The 18565-nt window shown below is 44.9% G+C and overlaps 1 protein-coding gene across 1 annotated transcript; it reads right to left on the reverse strand.

Annotated features, from left to right (window-relative positions):
- Positions 1–2844: 2844 nt before the first annotated feature.
- Positions 2845–16089, reverse strand: CPLX4 (complexin 4). The gene is made up of 3 exons (XM_062599869.1): positions 15922–16089; positions 12819–12906; positions 2845–3434 (listed from the first exon to the last, which is right to left on the reverse strand). Exons 1-3 carry the CDS (start codon positions 16086–16088, stop codon positions 3207–3209), a joined length of 483 nt encoding a protein of 160 aa, XP_062455853.1. The 5' UTR covers position 16089; the 3' UTR covers positions 2845–3206.
- Between the last annotated feature and the right edge of the window lie 2476 nt (positions 16090–18565).

The raw sequence follows: 18565 nt of genomic DNA on the forward strand, positions 1-18565 counted from the left end.
GGGGGATGGTCTTAGGGAGAGCCTCCCCGGCAGCCTTGGCAGCCAGTACCCCAGCGGAGCAGGAGAGAGCTAGCGTCCCTCTCCCCTACCACCTTGCTGCAGGGTGGTAGAACACCGCAGGCATTGCAGAGCCTCAAATTCTTTCCAAGATCTGCACCCTGGTGCTGCAGACCACGTGGCCACAGGCGATGGTCCGGCGCGAACGTGGGAGCCGCTTGCAGGGAGCTCACGGCAGATGTGTCAGGAGTAAGGGAGGGTGGAACAGGGCGCTTGGACTGGATGATCTCCGGAGGTCCCTTGCAGCCTTACCAGCCCTGTAACCCTGTGATCCTGCGTCGCTCCTGGGGTGCCGCCCAGTGCGGTGCGCTGCCTGGTAGGAATGGCTTTAGCACGCACACGCTGCTCTGTCTCCGCGGCGGCGTTACTCCTTGCCCGGGAGCTGCCGTGGGAGCTGCCAGCATCCCAGCCCAGCGCGGCCATCCAGCCCCCTGTGGCTGCTGGCCTGCTTCACCCACACGCAGCGTCGGGAGGTGCTGGCTGTGGCAGCCGGATGGGACGCCTAAGTCCGGTCGGGGTGCATGTGCCCAGAGAAAGACTGACGTGGGCAATAAAGGTGTTTACGAGACATGAGACAAGTTGCCAGGTACAAGGGAAACAGGAAAGTTTTTCCTGTACCTAATACTGGGGACACATGGTTGTTTCTCTGTTAGGACTTCTACAGCCCCCAGAAGATCTCCCTTTTGGTGGTGGCCCCTCCCAGAAAGCTGGTCGACAGGCCAGCCCAAGAGCTTCTCGGCAAAGCACTCTAGCTTGCTGGGGCTTGGCAGAGCCACCACCCTTCCCTGGGACCGGGGGACGTGACCCAGTCCTGGCAAAGGGGACAGTGCAGAGCAAATTGTTCATATGGAGTGTGCTTAGAAAGTTACTTTTGCTCCTTGTAAACCAGTATCTAAGAGAGAGCAAGATAAAGAAAGACGGAAGGAGCAAGATGAGTGAAACATGAAGAGATGAAAGAGAGAAAGCAGAGATAGAGAGAAAGAGAAGGAAGAAAGGCAGGAAGAAAAAAGAACAAGAAAGACAAACCATATTTAGTGCATTTATTCATTTTAAATGAATATTTTTTTACTTGGTTGGGGGGCAACAGCAAGAGAACAAAAGCAAGAAAGAGAGAGAGATCTAAAATTCGTCAGGAAGGTGCTACATGCGTTCATTTGCCAGTGTCACTGCCGAGACCTCTGAGATCATGCCGAGTCCTTCATTTTGCAGAAAGCCTGAGCCCTGGTGAGCAGGCGGCCGCGCCGCGGCGCGTGCGGGCGGTGTGCCGGGCGCGGGGCGGCCCCGCGGGCACGCAGCCACCCCCGCCCCTGGAGCTGCAGGGCCCCCCGGCCCCGCGCGGGCTCCTCGGGGCGCCCGGTGCTGGCGGTGCCGGGGCTGCAGCGAGGACCCTGCGCAGCACCGCGTCCGCCTCCACCAGCCCTGCTAGCTGGTCTGGGAGGCAGTCAGGGAAGCACCCACCTAAGGTTTCCCCAGGAAAAACATGAACAAGAGTGAAGAAAATTTTGCTTGGGCCCAAACCTGAAACCACTGGATCCTGCTGGTCCCACCAACTCAATCAGATTTGACACCAGTGAAAGCCATGATTTCTCTGAGTTTAGCTGCCCTCCTATGGCATAGCCTGACCCTGCTGGGTGACGCTGGTATGCTTTGGCTTTGTGTGGATACTTTTTTAAATGCTTTGAACTCAAAGAATAAATGTGGTGAGCTCTTTTAGCCTGCACCAGCTATTTGGAAGTACCACAAACCCCAGAACTTGGCACAAGTAGCAGCAAAGCAGAGGGACGCAGCTACCATTTTAGACTTGAGCTGCACCTGGGGACTGAGAGGCTGTGAAGCTGAGGCAGTCTGGGGAAGTCCACATCGCTCGCCACTCATGGGCCACGGATAGCTACCAAGCCTTCGTCTCCTACAACGCTCTACTCAGTTTGGGGAAGTCCACATCGCTCACCACTCATGGGCCACGGATAGCTACCAAGCCTTCGTCTCCTACAAGGCTCTACTCAGTCTGGGGAAGTCCACATCGCTCGCCACTCATGGGCCACGGATAGCTACCAAGCCTTCGTCTCCTACAAGGCTCTACTCAGTCTGGGGAAGTCCACATCGCTCGCCACTCATGGGCCACGGATAGCTACCAAGCCTTCGTCTCCTACAACGCTCTACTCAGTTTGGGGAAGTCCACATCGCTCACCACTCATGGGCCACGGATAGCTACCAAGCCTTCGTCTCCTACAACGCTCTACTCAGTTTGGGGAAGTCCACATCGCTCGCCACTCATGGGCCACGGATAGCTACCAAGCCTTCGTCTCCTACAAGGCTCTACTCAGTCTGGGGAAGTCCACATCGCTCGCCACTCATGGGCCACGGATAGCTACCAAGCCTTCGTCTCCTACAAGGCTCTACTCAGTCTGGGGAAGTCCACATCGCTCACCACTCATGGGCCACGGATAGCTACCAAGCCTTCGTCTCCTACAAGGCTCTACTCAGTTTGGGGAAGTCCACATCGCTCACCACTCATGGGCCACGGATAGCTACCAAGCCTTCATCTCCTACAAGGCCCTACTCAGTTCCACATACGGTAACACTTTGGCCCAAGCTATGTAATTATATGCCTCAGCATTTGCCTTATGCTATATTTAATGCAGAGATGGTCAAAAATAAAAAATAAAAAAAAACTTGCAGAAAATATCAACATTTGAATACTAATTTTGTTTCAAAACACTTGGAACTTTTTTTTATTACAAATGTGTATATATGTGTGTGCATTTTCTGAAAATAATATTAAATGAGTGATAACAGATATGTTGTGCATCAGAAGCACAATTTTGGTTAAAAACATATTTAGTAACACTTCTGATGACTTTTTGGGAAAAAAAAAAAGAAAAAGGCACTTCTTTCCCAAATAGTTGCTTATTAAGCCATTTTTTTCCATGGGGAAAAATATTTTGTTAACAAAATGATGATCAGTTCTAACTTAGCACTAAGCAGTCACAGGACCTAAATTTTGACCATCTGGAGTTTCCAGTCTCTCTCTCTCTCTCTGTCCCTTATATTTACATTTACTGCCGCAGAGCTAAGTGGCAATCTCTGCTGGCCCTCACCCCACAGCCCCCGTGAGACAAGGTGGAATTTGCTCACAGGCGGCATCTCTTCTACATCACAGAACACTTCTGCTCAGCAGCCTGCTTCATTTCTGTGAAGGTAGCTTGAGCCTTTTCTTTGATTGTGTCCATGTCCATATTCTGAATGTTCTGCAACTGTCCCAGGATAGAGTCCTTGTCCTCTTCCTCCACCTGATCTTCTGCCACCATTTTCTGAAGGTCTTCTGGCAAACCCACGTCATCTCCAGCCATCTGTATTTGGTTCTCATCCAGTTCACTCTGATACAAACACAGATACAGAAAATAGAACAATATATGACAGGTTTTTTTTTGTTTCTGCTAGTCCGGGATGCAAAGCAATTACCGGTGAGTTTTTTTTGTTTGTTATGGGGTTTTTTTGTTTTTTTTTTGGGGGGGGAGAGGAGCAGGAGGGAGATGGAGGGGGCTTTAGTGGGAATTGAATCAATTGCAGAGATTGTTGAATCAAAGTTTTTAGATGTAACTTATGAATCCAGGGTCTCAATAAGCCCTCACGTAAGTGTGGATTTTTCAAAAAGTAACAACTGTATTTCTGTGAAGGCTTTCAGCAGGGTTAAAACCGAAGCCCTCAGTATCACCTGCCTTTTCTGGAAATCTTTGATGTGATTCCACTACACGTTATTTTAATTCAGCTTTTTGGCCCTGGTATACCAAGGACATGCTGCAGCATGCCGTTTAGGAGTTGTCTGGTCTGTGATTTGGCCCACAAGATGACAGCTTCAGAGAAACTGCCTGGCTGCCCTTCCCCTAATCATTTTGTGGCTGCATTTTTGGATATCAATACCACACTGAAACTCCCACCCGCAGCCCCCACTCCCATCCCCATAGACGTGTGGGTCAAGGTCAGGAGGCGGCAGCGCCTGGGGCTCCGCAGAGCTCCCAGCACCTGTGCCCAGGGCTCAGCGGCGGCTCCTACAAGGAAGGTGAGCGGCCGAGGCCGGGCGGCAGCTGGCGTGAGCCACGGGCCAAACCTGGGCCATCCTCTGCCTCAAAACCAGCTACTTTGGGCTTTGCAATTTTTTTTTTGGAAAAATAACTTTCTCTAGGCAAATCAAAGATTATACTTTTATACAAAAAACTATTCTGCACTCCACGTGTGTACCCAGATGGCTGTAGCTGTGACTTTGTAATGCTTACAGGACATATGTGCCCTGAAAAAGTGCAGCTCATGCGTCCATTTTGCAGAACTCAAAAAAATGAAAATAAAAATAAGATAAATAATAATAAATAAAAAAAAAACTATTGATATTTCAGTGGTCTGCTGGGAAATGCCCAGGAGTCAAATGGAAGTGGGTTGTTGAGCAATGCAGCTTAACTTCCTAGAAACTGGCCATGGGATGTCATGCTAGATTACTGGTTCCCTTCTAGTTTAGAAGGTCAGCTCACGTTTCCTCCCATTTCTTTTGAGGTTATTGCTGGATTTCTGTTAATTCAATCTACTGATGACATTCAGTATTTTATTACATCAAATATGCAAGTCTAATAGCCACTGGTTTTATTTGATCAGTTTTGTAGCTTGCCACCTTTTGTATTAGAGGCTTGATGAGCAGGTGAATTCTGCTGATCTGCCTATAAATATCTGTACTGAAATACATGAGTAACAGTAGGGCTGTAATCCTGAACAGACCCTCCTCCCAATCAAAAAAAAAAAAAAAAAAAAAAAAAAAAAAAAAAAAACCAAGCACTTTACACACATGCATGCAGAGAGATCTGAAAATGCTTAATGTAGCAAGGTCTATCATGAAAACACAAACCCTTACATACAACACCAGCATTTTGTTCAATACTCCAATTTCATTCTAGTCACACTAATTTTGAATCCTTTCTTCTACCCCTCTTTTGAATTTCATCATGGAAGGTCTTATTATTGCTTTTACCTTTCATATACTTTTTATTCAAAAGCAAGACAAAAAGACAATGCTCAAACTATACAAAATTTCATATTAAAGCCAAAATCATTTCAGCTCAGAGACCTACCATTTTAGAAGCTAGACATATAAAAGTGCTTCTGACACAACTCTTATCTGAAAAGCTTTACAGAGTTTGAGTGAGGATTAAAAGGAACCTACTAGCCAGCTTGGGACTTTAAAGTGGAGTATCTTCTACCTGGAGCTTCTCACAAAACAAAACTCACATAGTACAAAGAAACCTAGAAAAGAATTAATGGAAAAAAATGTCTCTATCTTCCCCAAACAACATGTCTAAACCATATCTAGGTCTTCAGTTGGCATCTCTGGGGCATGATGAAAAGCAAGGGCTGCCTGGTACATAATCAGAGCACTGTTGCAGTGCTGGTAAGTGGGGTAATAGGAGGACTTGGACAACAAAAGAGGATGGCGCTTGAGCATGAGTCTGAGCAAGCAAAAGGAGACAAGAGAAGGACCTGTTTAAGCAATTAAAAAGGCTGAGAGGCAGTAAGTGCTATACACGCTTGCTTCCTGCCCGCCTGTTGATATGCTCTATCAGTGGGGCTATGTCGATTTTTCAGACAATGGTGATTTTGTTCACATTTTGCGGTGGATTCTGATGGATCCAGTCCTCATAAGAACAGCATATTTTGACACAGTTCACACATCAAAGATAAGCATTAATGCCTCATTACATCTCCAAAATGAAGCATGACAGCAGCAAAGGCCTGATATGAATAAGCAGCAACGCTGTCAGCAGGAGGTGTTTTCGAGAGTGAGAGGGGTCCTGGGTTTGCACAAATGAATGAATGTAAGAATGAATGAAAGCACGTATACGAGCAATGGTTGTGTAGTTTTAGGCCTTACTACTATGTGGCTAAAAGGAGTGAGGCCATCTCTTAACCCCTTCAGCTGTGGATTGTTACCATCAGATTTACGGGAGCTAGAAACAGTATCCCAATCAGCAGAAGTGTTCTCTTATTAATTGTGCAGCAGGAGCAATGAGTTAAGCTTTTAATCACCAAGCCCTGGATATCAGAGGAGCTACCTGTTTTGAGATTCTCCCAAGTAGCAGTAGAAAATAATAAAAGTTACCTCATTAATTACTCAAACAATCCCATCAAGCAGCCAATCACACATTCACCACCCCTGAGAACTAGCAATAATTTAAGACATCATCACTGCACACTACTGCATATCGTAGCAATGGCCATAAGACACACACAAAAGACACTTCTGGAACATGAACTCTGGAACTCCTACTAAATCTGAGATGGGATTCATAGCAGTTTAGGGGTCCAAAGTAATGCCTGACCAGAGAGGAGGACATTTAGATATGGTCTAAACCAGTACAATTCCAGCAACGTCACTGAACTTCTACTCACTTCTACCCAGTCAGCATTCAGCCTGGCCTTGAGTGGACTTAGAATGAGCTTCAGCAGAGGAGGATCTCACAAGAGCAAACCAAGAAGCACATAAGATGCATACAGCTTCTTCTCTTTCTCATCACGTCTGACAGCTCTAGACAGCAGTTTGCAGTGAGGGTGTGCAGGGTTTGCAGCTCCCCACTGCCTCACTGTATGCACAAAGGTGCAGACTAGCCAGGGCTGAACAGAAAATAGATGGAGACAAGGAGGATAAAGAGCCAAATCCAGAGGGTACCTCCCTCAGGAGAAGGGCAGCTGTGAGGATCACAAGTGAATCTCAGCAGCCCAGATACCAAGCAGAACTGAGCTGCCTCCAGCACGGAGCCTGCTGACCAAAATAGGAGATCTCTTTTTTTTCTCTTTTATTGCAATTGTAAAATAACCTGCCTACATCTCCCCCAAGCACTCAGGAGACTCCCTGGGGCATGCAGCATATGCTTTATTTGAAGAAAGCAACAAGTGCTGTTTGTCCAAGGATGGATATGGTTCTGACAGCGATGGAGGGCCACCCTGCATCAGAATACACCCATCAGCACCCAAAACAAGCAGGTTCTCATGGACAGGCCAGTGGGGGCAAAGGGGTCTAAGAACCCCCTGCAGAAGGCCTCCCTGGCCCTTGATAAACATATACTGGACTAGGTAGCCTCTCTCCTGATGACTTTTACACAGCTGAGAAGGTCAGGGTCAGTTAGATCTATTTCATTATAGGTGTAACACAACAGTCCTTTTTTGTGATGCCTGGTCGTAGACTAATCTACACTGAAGCCAAACAGTTTCTTAGCACCACATGCAGTGGCCGCATGACTCCCAGGTGCCAGGGCACCATCAGGTCACTGCCCGAACCAGCCCGACCAGGACCTCCTTGACCTGGGGCCAAGGACCCTATTTCAGCTCAGCTCCAGCCTGGCCCTGAGCCACATCAGAGGTACGCCTGCATCCGGCCCATCCCCTGCTGACCCCGACTGCTCCATCAGTTTTCCAGGATAGACCTCAGCCCTTGCCTTCCTTGGTGATGGCATTGGACCCATGACTGGCTTGGCCCTGCCTGCCATGGTCCAAATCCAGAGGGCATGGCTTGTGCTGGTCTCTCGGCTCCTGGCACAGCACTCAGGAGCACCCTGCTGCTGCTTTTCCCCAACATCCACACTGTAACTTCATTTTCCCCTGTGTAACCACAGCTGGTCTATTCAGGCCTATTGTGGGCCCAGGCCCACACACTTTTGCTGATAACATCTACTGACCATACAGGTAGCTCTTCAGGGAAAGCTCAGGGGAGATGGTCCAATTTCCAAACTTAAATGGCTTTCAGTGTCTTTTTCATTGATGTACATCATAAAAAAAACAGTCACTAGGACAATCTTATTTCCTTGTTTGACCTACTCTATAGCATTTACTTGTTATTACTGATATCTCATTCCTGGTTTTAGACATGGAATTTCTCAAAGTAATGGCAAAGAAACTGCATAGTTACTAGAGTTGCTCAGTCTAGTCATAGAATCAGTAAGGTTGGAAGGGACCTCTGGAGATCATCTAGTCCAACTCCCCTGCTCAGCAAGGTCACCTACAGCATGTTAGACAGGGTTGCATTCAGGTGGGCCTTGAAGATCTCCAGAGAAGGAGACTCCACAACCTCTCTGGGCAACCATGCCAGTGCTCTGTCACTCTCACAGGGAAGAAATTCCCCTCATGGTCAGGCAGAACTGCCTGTGCTTCAATTTCTGCCCATTGCCTCTTGTCCTGTCACACGGGACAACTGAGAAGAGTTTGTCCCCTTGACACCCTCCCTTCAGGTACTTGTCCACATTGATCAGATCCCCCCTCAGCCTTCCCTTCCCCAGGCTGAAGAGGCCCAGCTCTCGCAGCCGTTCCTCACAGGGCAGGTGCTCCAGCCCTCTGAGCATCCTCGCAGCCCTGCGCTGGACTCTCTCCAGTAGCTCCGTGTCTCTCTTGGACTGGGCAGCCTAGAACTGGACACAGTACTCGAGATGAGGCCTCCCCAGGGCTGAGTAGAGGGGCAGGATCACCTTCCTCGACCTGCTGGCAACGCTCTTCCTAATGCAGCCCAGGACACCATGGGCCTTCCTGGCCACAAGGGCACATTGCTGGCTCATGGTCCACCAGCACTCCCAGGTCCTTCTCTGCAGAGCTGCTCTCCAGCAGGGCAGCCCCCAGCTTGTCCTGGTGCCTGGGGTTATTTCTCCCTAGGTGCAGGACCCTGCACTTGCCCTTGTTGAACCTCAGGAGGTTCCTCTCTGCCCAGCTCTGCAGCCTGGCCAGCTCTCTCTGAATGGTCCCACACTACCGATATTTCAGATGAAAGCCTTTCAGTAAATAAGACTCAACTTAATGAGACCTAGAACAGTCTCCAACTGACTAGCTTTTGAAATATAACTTACAGTAGAACATCTATTTTCACCTTCTCTTAGGTATCAGACTTCCAACACACACACACACACACACACACACACTAAAGTGACACTGCCCTGAGGTGTGTTTGTGGAAGAACAACTCACAGGAATATAAGTTGGTCAGACTGATGAAAGCAGCTTGCAGCATCAAGTGAAAATTAATGTTCAAAACAGAGAGTAATAATACTGTGCTTTGTACGGAGGTGATGCACTAAATATTCTGGGGAGGCAGAAGTTGTCCATAAACCAAATATCTCATGGATGAAACCACCTTTCTCATGACATAGTCAAGTTGACAATTCTGTTAATAGGATTAAGGTTCATTAAGAGAATGCTTTCTCTTATAAATCTGGCCCAGATAGCACAGAGCTTTAGCTTTTGCACTGAAAAGGAGGCCCTGCTTAGTCTTGAATTTCATGCTCCCATTCATCATGTGTGATAGGGATTGATACTGGTCATATTCAGAGTTTCTGTCCTACCTGAAATTAGCTTCATTTTTTTCAAAATAATTAATGCAGCTGGACTGCATTACCACACATTTGAGAGCTTTTGCTGCCGTAAGATTGTATGATAGACTTGCTTTTTTTTCAGGGCCATACAGTATGCATGTAATAATTTCATTTTTTCCTAATATAACATATATTTTCATAAAGAAAGTACAGAAAGCAGACTTTCAGACATGAAACTCTCTATAGGTAGACACACAAATGCAGAAGAGCATATCCTGCAAAACATACTTGCCCTGCTGCAAATTGGCACAGCTAAGCGTACGCTTAAGAGCTCTGCTAGCTTAGAGTCCCTGTCCCACTATTGGCACTGGAAGTTTGGCTCCAAACAGCCGTTTGCGCATACCAAAGTCAAAATCCTGCTGGAGACAGAGCCAATCATCATTGCATCTTCTGGGTTACTAGGAGCTGCAGTGCCTTTGTAGGAGGTCGCTCAAGGATGATTGCAGAAATCTTAATGCCATCTCAGGATCAGAATCAGCACTACTGATGGGAGACTTTCAAAATCAGAGGCACATCATGCTCCTCCCGACTTTAGGTGGCAATTGGGCATCTAACTGTCCTTAAGCCTTTAAAACTTGCCCCTTTCAGACTTAAAGCAAGGGCCTCACAGGGTGTGGTCATGCTGCAGGGAGATGTTGTACAGTAGCTGGCTCAACATATGCCTCCAAAAAGAAAGCAAAGGCTAGTGAAAAATCTTATGATACCTCTCTACTCATCTGCTAAGTAAAATGCTAGTGTTTAGAGATTTAAGTCTATAATCCAATCAACCACTTAAAATCTTGTACTTCATTTTTTTTCCACATAACTAATCTTTCTGTAATTAAACATGCCCTCAGGATATGTTTACCTCTTTCTTCAATTGTCACTATGCTGAGCACCCACCCAGAACAAACAGTATATTGCAACTGATGACTAAAGAGCATGGTGGACAATCTGCCCTTTTTCCTTATACCTTATAAAAGACATTGGTCATGTACAAAACTAGCACACATCCATGCTTCTCCAGGCATGTGCCTTTCTCTTCCAGCTGGGCATTTTGTTCAGAGAATATCCGAAAATAGACTGTATTTGTCTAGACCTTAGGATGCCAGGCTGTAACTCTGAGTGTCTACAACTACTTAACATATCAACTGCAGGAACAAAAGCCACCTTTACACTTGTGCAGAGTTAACCCTGCACTTCCATCAAGCCCTGTGATCATGCAGGCTGTGTGTTGCACACGGACAAAACATAGTTTTTTTCATTTAGGACTGTACTGTCAGTCTGAACAAGCTCAGCAACCTTGGTTCATTCCAGACAGGAAGGATTCATTGCAGATGGTCTGTTTAGTTTGTAGGAGATGCACAGGTCTGATACTTCCTGGAAGCATGAAACTACGTACTGTAGGCAAACTACTTTTTCTCCATAGCTGCTGGTCTCAAAACATTCTACAATACTTTTTATATAAAAACACTTCATTTTGCTGGAAAAAAGTTTGCAAGGTTTCATTACCAAAAAAAACCCATATATTTCAAAGTTAGAGAAAAATGCATTTTTAATCTCTGATTATGAACGAGGTCTACCAAACTTTTTAGATGAAGATGGCATAAATTTACCTTAAGTCACAAAGTTGGTTCACTTTTCAATCAAACCATGATTTGCTTTTAGATTAAAGCAAATGAAGGTGTTTTTCACGTAACAGTGCTGTAATTTTACGAAATTGGCACTAGAGGGCCTCTGATGGCTCACGTTCACAATCAGCACCTAACTACTTGCTCCATAGAAAAGACATATCATTTTAAAATTGTATTTACACAATATAACAACTTGCTGTGCTTAGGTGGCTTTGTTTTCTAACTCTTAATTGCATGTCTGCTAGGTCCTTTACTTCTGCCACTTCCGATGTTTCAGCGGGCAATTCAACAGCCAGAAGAGGATCACAGAAGCACAGAGTGGTGGAGGCTGGAAGGGAACTCCAGAGATTATCTAGTCCAACCTCCCTGCTAAAGCAGGGTCACCTAGAGCACATTGCCCCGGACCCTGCCCGGATAGCTTTTGAATATCTCAAAGGATAGAGACTCCACAATCTCTCTGGGCAACCTGCTACAGTGCTCAGTCACCCTCACACTAAAAAAGTTTTTTTCCTAATGTTCAGATGGAACTTCTGGGTTTCAGTTTGAGCACCATTGCTTCTCATCCTGTCACTTGGCACCACTGAAAAGAGCCCGGCCCAGTCCTCTTGGCACCCTCCCTTCAGATACTTAGACACATTGATCAGATCAGCCAGGAGAGGAGAAGCTGAGGGGGGGGGGAACAGGCCCAGCTCTCACAGTCATTCCTCATAGGGCAGATGCTCCAGGCCTCTGATCATCTTCGTAGCCCTGCGCTGGACTCTCTCCAGTAGCTCCATGTCTCTCTTGGACTGGGCAGCCTAGAACTGGATGCAGTACTCGAGATGAGGCCTCACCAGGGCTGAGTAGAGGGGCAGGATCACCTCCCTCCACCTGCTGGCAACACTCTTCTTAATGCAGCCCAGGAGACCATTGGTCTTCTTGGCCACAAGCGCTCACTGCTGGCTCACGGTCAACTTGTCATCCACCAGCACTCCCAGGTCCTTCTCTGCAGAGCTGCTCTCCAGCAGGGCAGCCGCCAGCCTATACTCGTGCACAGGGTTACTCCTCCCTAGGTGCAGGACCCTGCACTTGCCCTTGTTGAACCTCAGGAGGTTCCTCTCCACCCAGCTCTCCAGCCTGTCCAGCTCTCTCTGAATGGCAGCACAGCCCTCCGGTGTGTCAGCCCCTCCTCCCAGCTTGGGATCATCGGTAAACTTGCTGAGGAGGCACTCTGTCCCCTTGTCCAGGTCACTGAGGAAGAAGGTGAACAAGACTGACCCAGTACTGAGCCCTGGGGGACACCACTAGCCACAGCCCTCCAACTGGACTCTGCACCACTGAGCACAGCCCTCTGATCTCTGCCATTCAGCCAGTTCTTAATCCACCTCACTGTCCACTCACCTGGCCTGCACTTCCTGAGCTTGCCTATGAGGACATTATGGGAAACAGTGTTGAAAGTCTTGCTGAATTCAAGGTAGACAACATCCACTGCTCTCCCCTCATTTCCCCAGCCAGTCATGCCGTCATAGAAGGTATCAGGTTGGTTAAGCATGATTTCCCCTTGGTGAATCCCTGCTGGCTACTCCTGGTCATCTTCTCTTTTTCCATACGCTTGGAGATGACATCCAGAAGGAGCTGTTCCATCACCTTTCCAGGGATGGAAGTGAGGCTGGCTGGCCTGTAGTTTCAGAACAGAATTTCAGAACTGAATCAGCAGTTCTGGATGAAGCTGTTTCAAAACTGGCCATTGAATGAGATCAGATCATGAACTACTGGCTTACCTTAGGGAGTCGGTACTTTTCTCTCAGGTGAACCCTCAGACAGGCTCTCTCTGCCTTTTTTTGTGCAAATGCTGCATCTCTCTCCATTCTGAAAATCAGGGAAAAAAGTTTCTTCAGCATACTAACAAAACACTGTCTTTTACGTTGAATCGATCACCCAGCTGCAGAAAGCTACATGTAGCAGTTATTCCTAAAGTTACGCAACTTGTCTAAAGGCACAAAAGGAGTTACTATTAAAGTAATGTTACAGGTGTAAGACTTACTGAATCACAAGTTTGATCTTAGAGCAGTTCCCATAAGTCATAGCAGGTCCCATAAGGATAAAGAATAAGCTAGCACTGCTTGTCTAGATGCTGTACCCGTACTAGCTCTTATTACCCACTGTAATAACGAACAATTCCAGTAAACAGTAACAGAAAAGTTAAGCCTGTTCCTTGTTTATTCCACCAGAGGCACTTGCTGAGATGGGGCTGCCTGTCAATATTTCCATTCTACAAACATAATATGCTTCATAACATATAAAAACACAACATAATGTCAGAATGGTCTTCCTGGCTCTGGGTCTTTTTGGTCTTTCTGACCAAAAAGTTTACTTATCCTACAGTCATCTCCAACAGTAGACAGTAACAGACAAAGAAAAAATTAAGAACAGGATAGGTATTCTGTACCGTAACCGCCCAGCTTCCAAAAGCCGGATTTAGGGACTACTTGAGCTGGAAATTGGTTCTACTTCATTGTCTTCAATAGGCCTAGATGGCCTCTGTCATATATGAATTTGTCCAGCCTCTTTCTGAATCCAATCATTCTTCTAAAATAACCTGTGGAAATGAGCTCCACAGCTTCAGTTTGCAGAAAAGTACTTATCTGTGATTTAAGAAAGCTTCATCACAATTGTTGGTTACATTATTTATTTATTTGCAAGTTGTGTATCTACAGACTTTTTTGGTAACATTAGATTAGATTTGTAACATTCACCTTTTACCTCCTTTTGTTCAGAAAAGTCTAATGGAAAGTCTCAGGCAAAATTGTTTTTGTTCCTATATATGTATTTTGTCATATCAAAACCACCTGCAAGATGAAATACTAGTTCTCTTCTGCTTCCACAAATTAATCTTTGTGTATTCCACCCCTCTCTTTTTTAATTCTACTTTACTGTATTTTATTTTTAATTACAAAACATTGATATCAATGGAAGTCAACTTAAACTGCAGAAGTCAGCTTTTCGCCGCCTTCCTCTCCCGGGCCCCTGGAGGAGCAGGCAGCAGCCCCGGCGGGCAGTGGGGTGTGATCACACAGGCTGGTGATCTCAGCGGTGCTGCAAATCCCTTCAGGCATCCTGTGAGACCGAGGGACGGGAGAGGATTTTCTCCCCAAGACTCCCGTGGGAGCACTGGGCTTCTCGCTGGCCCTGGCATTACGTGCAGGCTCAGCAAATCTCACTCAGCCAATACTCCGCCGTTTGTCTGGGCCCTGGTGTCCTGCCTAATCTTTCTCCTTGGTGTTCTGTAGGTTTTAATCCTGGCCTGGAATACGAAGATTTGAGGGAACAGGAAAGAGATTTAAGAGAGTTTCGTGCCAGTCAAGAGTCTGTGATGCACAGCACACACTGGCAGTCCCCTCCGGGCTAAACCCCTGCGATGCGGGCAGCAAACTCTACGGCCCCGTGCCATTGCAGCTCATCTGCTTGCGCCTGTGCACTACACGTTTTCCTGAGAAACAGCAGCCGGGGTGTTTTTACGGGTTTAGCTGCCAAAAACAAACAAGAAAGAATCACAGAGCTGGGATGGTCACGTGCCAAAGGCTAAACTCTGCCTGAGGCACTGGCTCACTGTACGACCTCCAGCAAGGGGCTTTACCTCTCTGATCTCCACTCTGCAGAGCTGAAAACGGTAAAATCCAGGCAGCCCTGAACAGATGTTCTGCCTGCGACCAGGATTTCTGCCACACTTACATAAGCACACCAGCGGGCGATGTCCTCAGTCATTCTTTAACTCTTTGAAAACACTTCAGTTACTCCCAGCTATGCTTTCATAAGCACTGCCGCACTCACTCCCAAACACTTTTCAGTACGTACCAGACATATGCCATACTTTAAAGCATTACAGAAAGAATTTCCCTTTCTTTTTTCTTTTTTTCCCACCCAAGCATTTTTTCTGTAGGCAGCTGATTATTTTTCTTTTAAATATCCCTTGAAAAAATTCCTAACAAAACATTCTGTATTTTTTCCAAATTCAAGGTTTTTAACCACTGCTAAATACAGACCTGGATACCTCATAAATACCACCAGCCATTAACCTTTCACCTATAATCACCTTAGGTGAAGGATTTACACAACCATTACGTAATTGATCATTAGAGGAACAGATGCATCTGAGATTTAAAAATCAACTGCTTTCTTCATAATTATGCATGATTTAAACTCCTACATGTTTAAACCCCCCTTTTTTTTATCACTGTTTTGATACTTAAACAAAAGGAATGGTTAAAGATCACAGTTACAGAAAAAATAAAATCTTTGAGGTTTAATCAGTTTAAAAGTTCTGCTTTATTTAGTAGATTTCAGGGAAAAAAACTGAGACTGTAACTACAAAAATATAAACTATCTTAAGAAAAGTTTTCTTCAGATAAATATAACCTGTTTTAGCATAATACTCTCTCTTACTTCTTTGTCCGCCATGATAAATGTGGACAAGAGAAAAAAATAGGTATTTAAAGTATACTCAGAGTTCTAGAAGAAAAAAAAATCATACACATTTTAGTATTAACTACTGCTTTAGAGCCAGCTTTGCATCAATGGAAGAAAAAATGGTAGGTATGACAAACCCAATAAAGAATGAATCCAGTATATCAAGGTGTATAGGAGAGCGTTGGAGAAAGAGGGGGGAAAAGGGAAAAAAAAAAAAAAAAAAAAAAAAACATTGTTATCTCCAATTCCGAACATTTTATTTTGGAAAGTCTCTTTAGCAAAGACCACTCTTACAGTCTTACACTCTTATGCTTTAAAAAGGGGGAAGAGAATGCGATGTTTGGCTCTCTTTTTTTCTCATCTGAACAAAGCCACCAGGAATCAGCCCAATACTGATAATAAGGAATAGGTACTCACTTCTCCTCAACCACTTGCTTTTGATATTCCTCATACTCCTCTCTGGTCATTCCCGCAGCTGCTGCTGGGTCAGAAGGTGTGCTTTCTTCTTTGCTTTCTTCCCCTCCACCTCCAAGTCCCAAATTCTTTACCTGGTTGCTCAACATACTTTTCATTAGGAAGGCCATCTTCTTCACAAGGGGGGTAAAAAAAAGAAAGCCACAAGCAACCAACCACAGCAATGCCAAACTGAACCAAAAATGTTTTCAACACCAACAATTATAAGCAAGAGAGTTACCACAGCCACAGCAGCTCTTCAAGGGCACAATGCTAGTGAAACGTGAATGCCAGAACTAGTTTGTCAGCCATAATCTGGATTAAAGCAGTGAACTCCTTAATATCTAGAGGCAGATGGTTCAGATTACTCAAAAAAAAATCATTAGATGCAACTACCTACTTTTTATATTAATACTTTAAGCTAATTGTACACAAAAATTCAATTATAGTGTGCAACAGCATTTTGAAGTCTTTAATGTGGGAATTCCCAATTTCAGAGTCCAAACATTTCCTGGAACATAATACATCTGAATTAAAGACCTGGTTGAGTAAATGGCCACAGTAAAATTGCAAAATTTGAGCTACTGAGTAGAAAATCCCTTTCAATGTACACTGTCTAAGATTAGAAAACTGGGATCCTTCATTAAGCAGAAATAAAACTCCAATTCTTTTTCTCCATTAATATTTTACCACATTGGACAGACAATATATTAAATGTTTTTCTTTATCTACTTTTTATATCTTTGATTTCTCTTACAGACAACTGGGGCATTTTTTTCTTTTAAAGTGAAGCAAATTGCACCTTCTCATTTCTCATTTTTTTGTTTTATTTAATTTTTCCTTAGGTTCTTTCCACTTAGATCACCACCTTGACTGGAGCTGCATGTAGTAATTGGTATTTTTAATCTTAACTGTCAGTAAAGTAGAACACATCTGAGCTATAATCCAGTCTTGCTGTCTTTTGCCTGTGGCATGCTGTATATGTCATTTTTCCCACTTTATTCACATTATCAATCTCATCAATTCAGATCTGTTCAGGAGAAAATTTGCAAGATCTGCTACATAGATCATAGACTGTTTGGAGAGAGAAAAAATCATCTGCTAGGTCTCAAAAGTTCCTGATTTTGGGTATTGAGTATTTATCCTATTAAGGTTGACTGTGCATGGCTCAATGAAATATTCTGTAATCTTGATTATCTAAATAGTTCTAGCACTCTCATAATTTCATTGAGAGATGGGAGGATTCCAGTTTGGCTAATGCCTTAATCTGTATTAGAACCTTTCTAATTAAAGCAGACCTGTTACTTAAAAAAAAGAAGTGCAGGATGTTCTGTAATCCTGGATTACAAGATTAAACAAGAAACTTCAAATTTCCTTTTGAAGTAGAACAAATATCACTCACAAGCAAGAACTTCAAATCACAACAAAATTACTTCAACAGACTACAAATACCTAGAAAGCATTTTTAATCAAAATTGATTTCATAATCTCTGTGCATTACCATAACTATAAGTAGCAAGAACTTGAGGGAAGAATCAATTTTTTTTAAAACATCTGACCATCTTTGACCTTGATTACCAAAAATCTATTCATCCAACTCACTAACAGAACTGGGATCATACTGGTCAGATGGCTAATCCCAATTCGAGCAGAGAATGCTAAACATGAGTATGCCTTATTCTGAAGCTGCATGCACAAAACATAAAACTTGTGATCTCCTGGCAGTTTGTAAACTTAAAGCATTTAGTTTTTACACATGCACTGATAAGGTATCACAGCCCCTACCTCAGAAGGAGAATTTCTTCAAGGTGGACCTGGCAATAGTCAACCCAATTTTGTGCTACGCCCAAAGGCTTTCCTGATTCAGACTGCTGCCTCTCCGAGGCACCGAAGGGGCAGAATGGCTGACAGTGTCCATTACTTCCCGTCTTTCCGAGTTTTACAGGAGACTTTGTGTTCCAGAGCTAACAACCAGCCAGTGCTGTGGGGCTCTGGCAGGTCATCAGGAGCTGTGCGGACATGCTCATTCCAGCAAAATGTGACACAACCTACGTATCAGTGTCATTCTGCAGCTGTTACCATCTGCTTAATGCTGTCTGCCTCCAGGAAAACAGTGTAGGTGTACCCTTTAGCAATCTACTGGACTGGAGACAACGTGGACAAGCAGAGACAGCTCTACCCTATAACCTTTTTGCCTTCTGCTAAAACTGAGATCTTGCTCACTCTGCTAGTTCTTGAAAGCTCCTGCAAACTGGATTAATCGAGCATCTCTTTCAGAAAGCCAGTCTTTTGAAGAGCTCTGACTACTGAGCAGTAGTGACAACCCCATGATCAAGACCAGCACCACATGACCCTCCTCCCTTATGCAGCTGCATTTTAAATGGAAAAAAAGTAATGACGAGTTATTTCTATCATATCATTAGAGCTGAAAACTCCACCAAGAGACAGCCCATTAAGACAAAAAAAAGGGGAGGGGGAAGTCTATTGCCCAAACTACAGCCTGATTTACAAAGGTGACAGGCCTCCAGCCGCTCAGTGGATCTCAAGAACAGGAGATATAAAAATCCTAAGTGAGGGGAGAACACATTTGTGCAGTTTGGGCATCTCT

This window comes from Rhea pennata, chromosome Z, assembly GCF_028389875.1.
Source record: "Rhea pennata isolate bPtePen1 chromosome Z, bPtePen1.pri, whole genome shotgun sequence".
Taxonomy (NCBI): Eukaryota; Metazoa; Chordata; class Aves; order Rheiformes; family Rheidae; genus Rhea; species Rhea pennata.

Coding starts and splice junctions, on each gene's coding strand:
- CPLX4 (XM_062599869.1), bottom strand. CDS start 16,088: ATGGCCTTCCTAATGAAAAGTATGTTGAGCAACCAGGTAAAGAATTTG. Junction 12,907..15,921: donor AAGCAAGTGGTTGAGGAGAA/GTGAGTACCTAT, acceptor CCTGATTTTCAG/AATGGAGAGAGATGCAGCAT. Junction 3,435..12,818: donor AAAAGTACCGACTCCCTAAG/GTAAGCCAGTAG, acceptor TGTTTGTATCAG/AGTGAACTGGATGAGAACCA.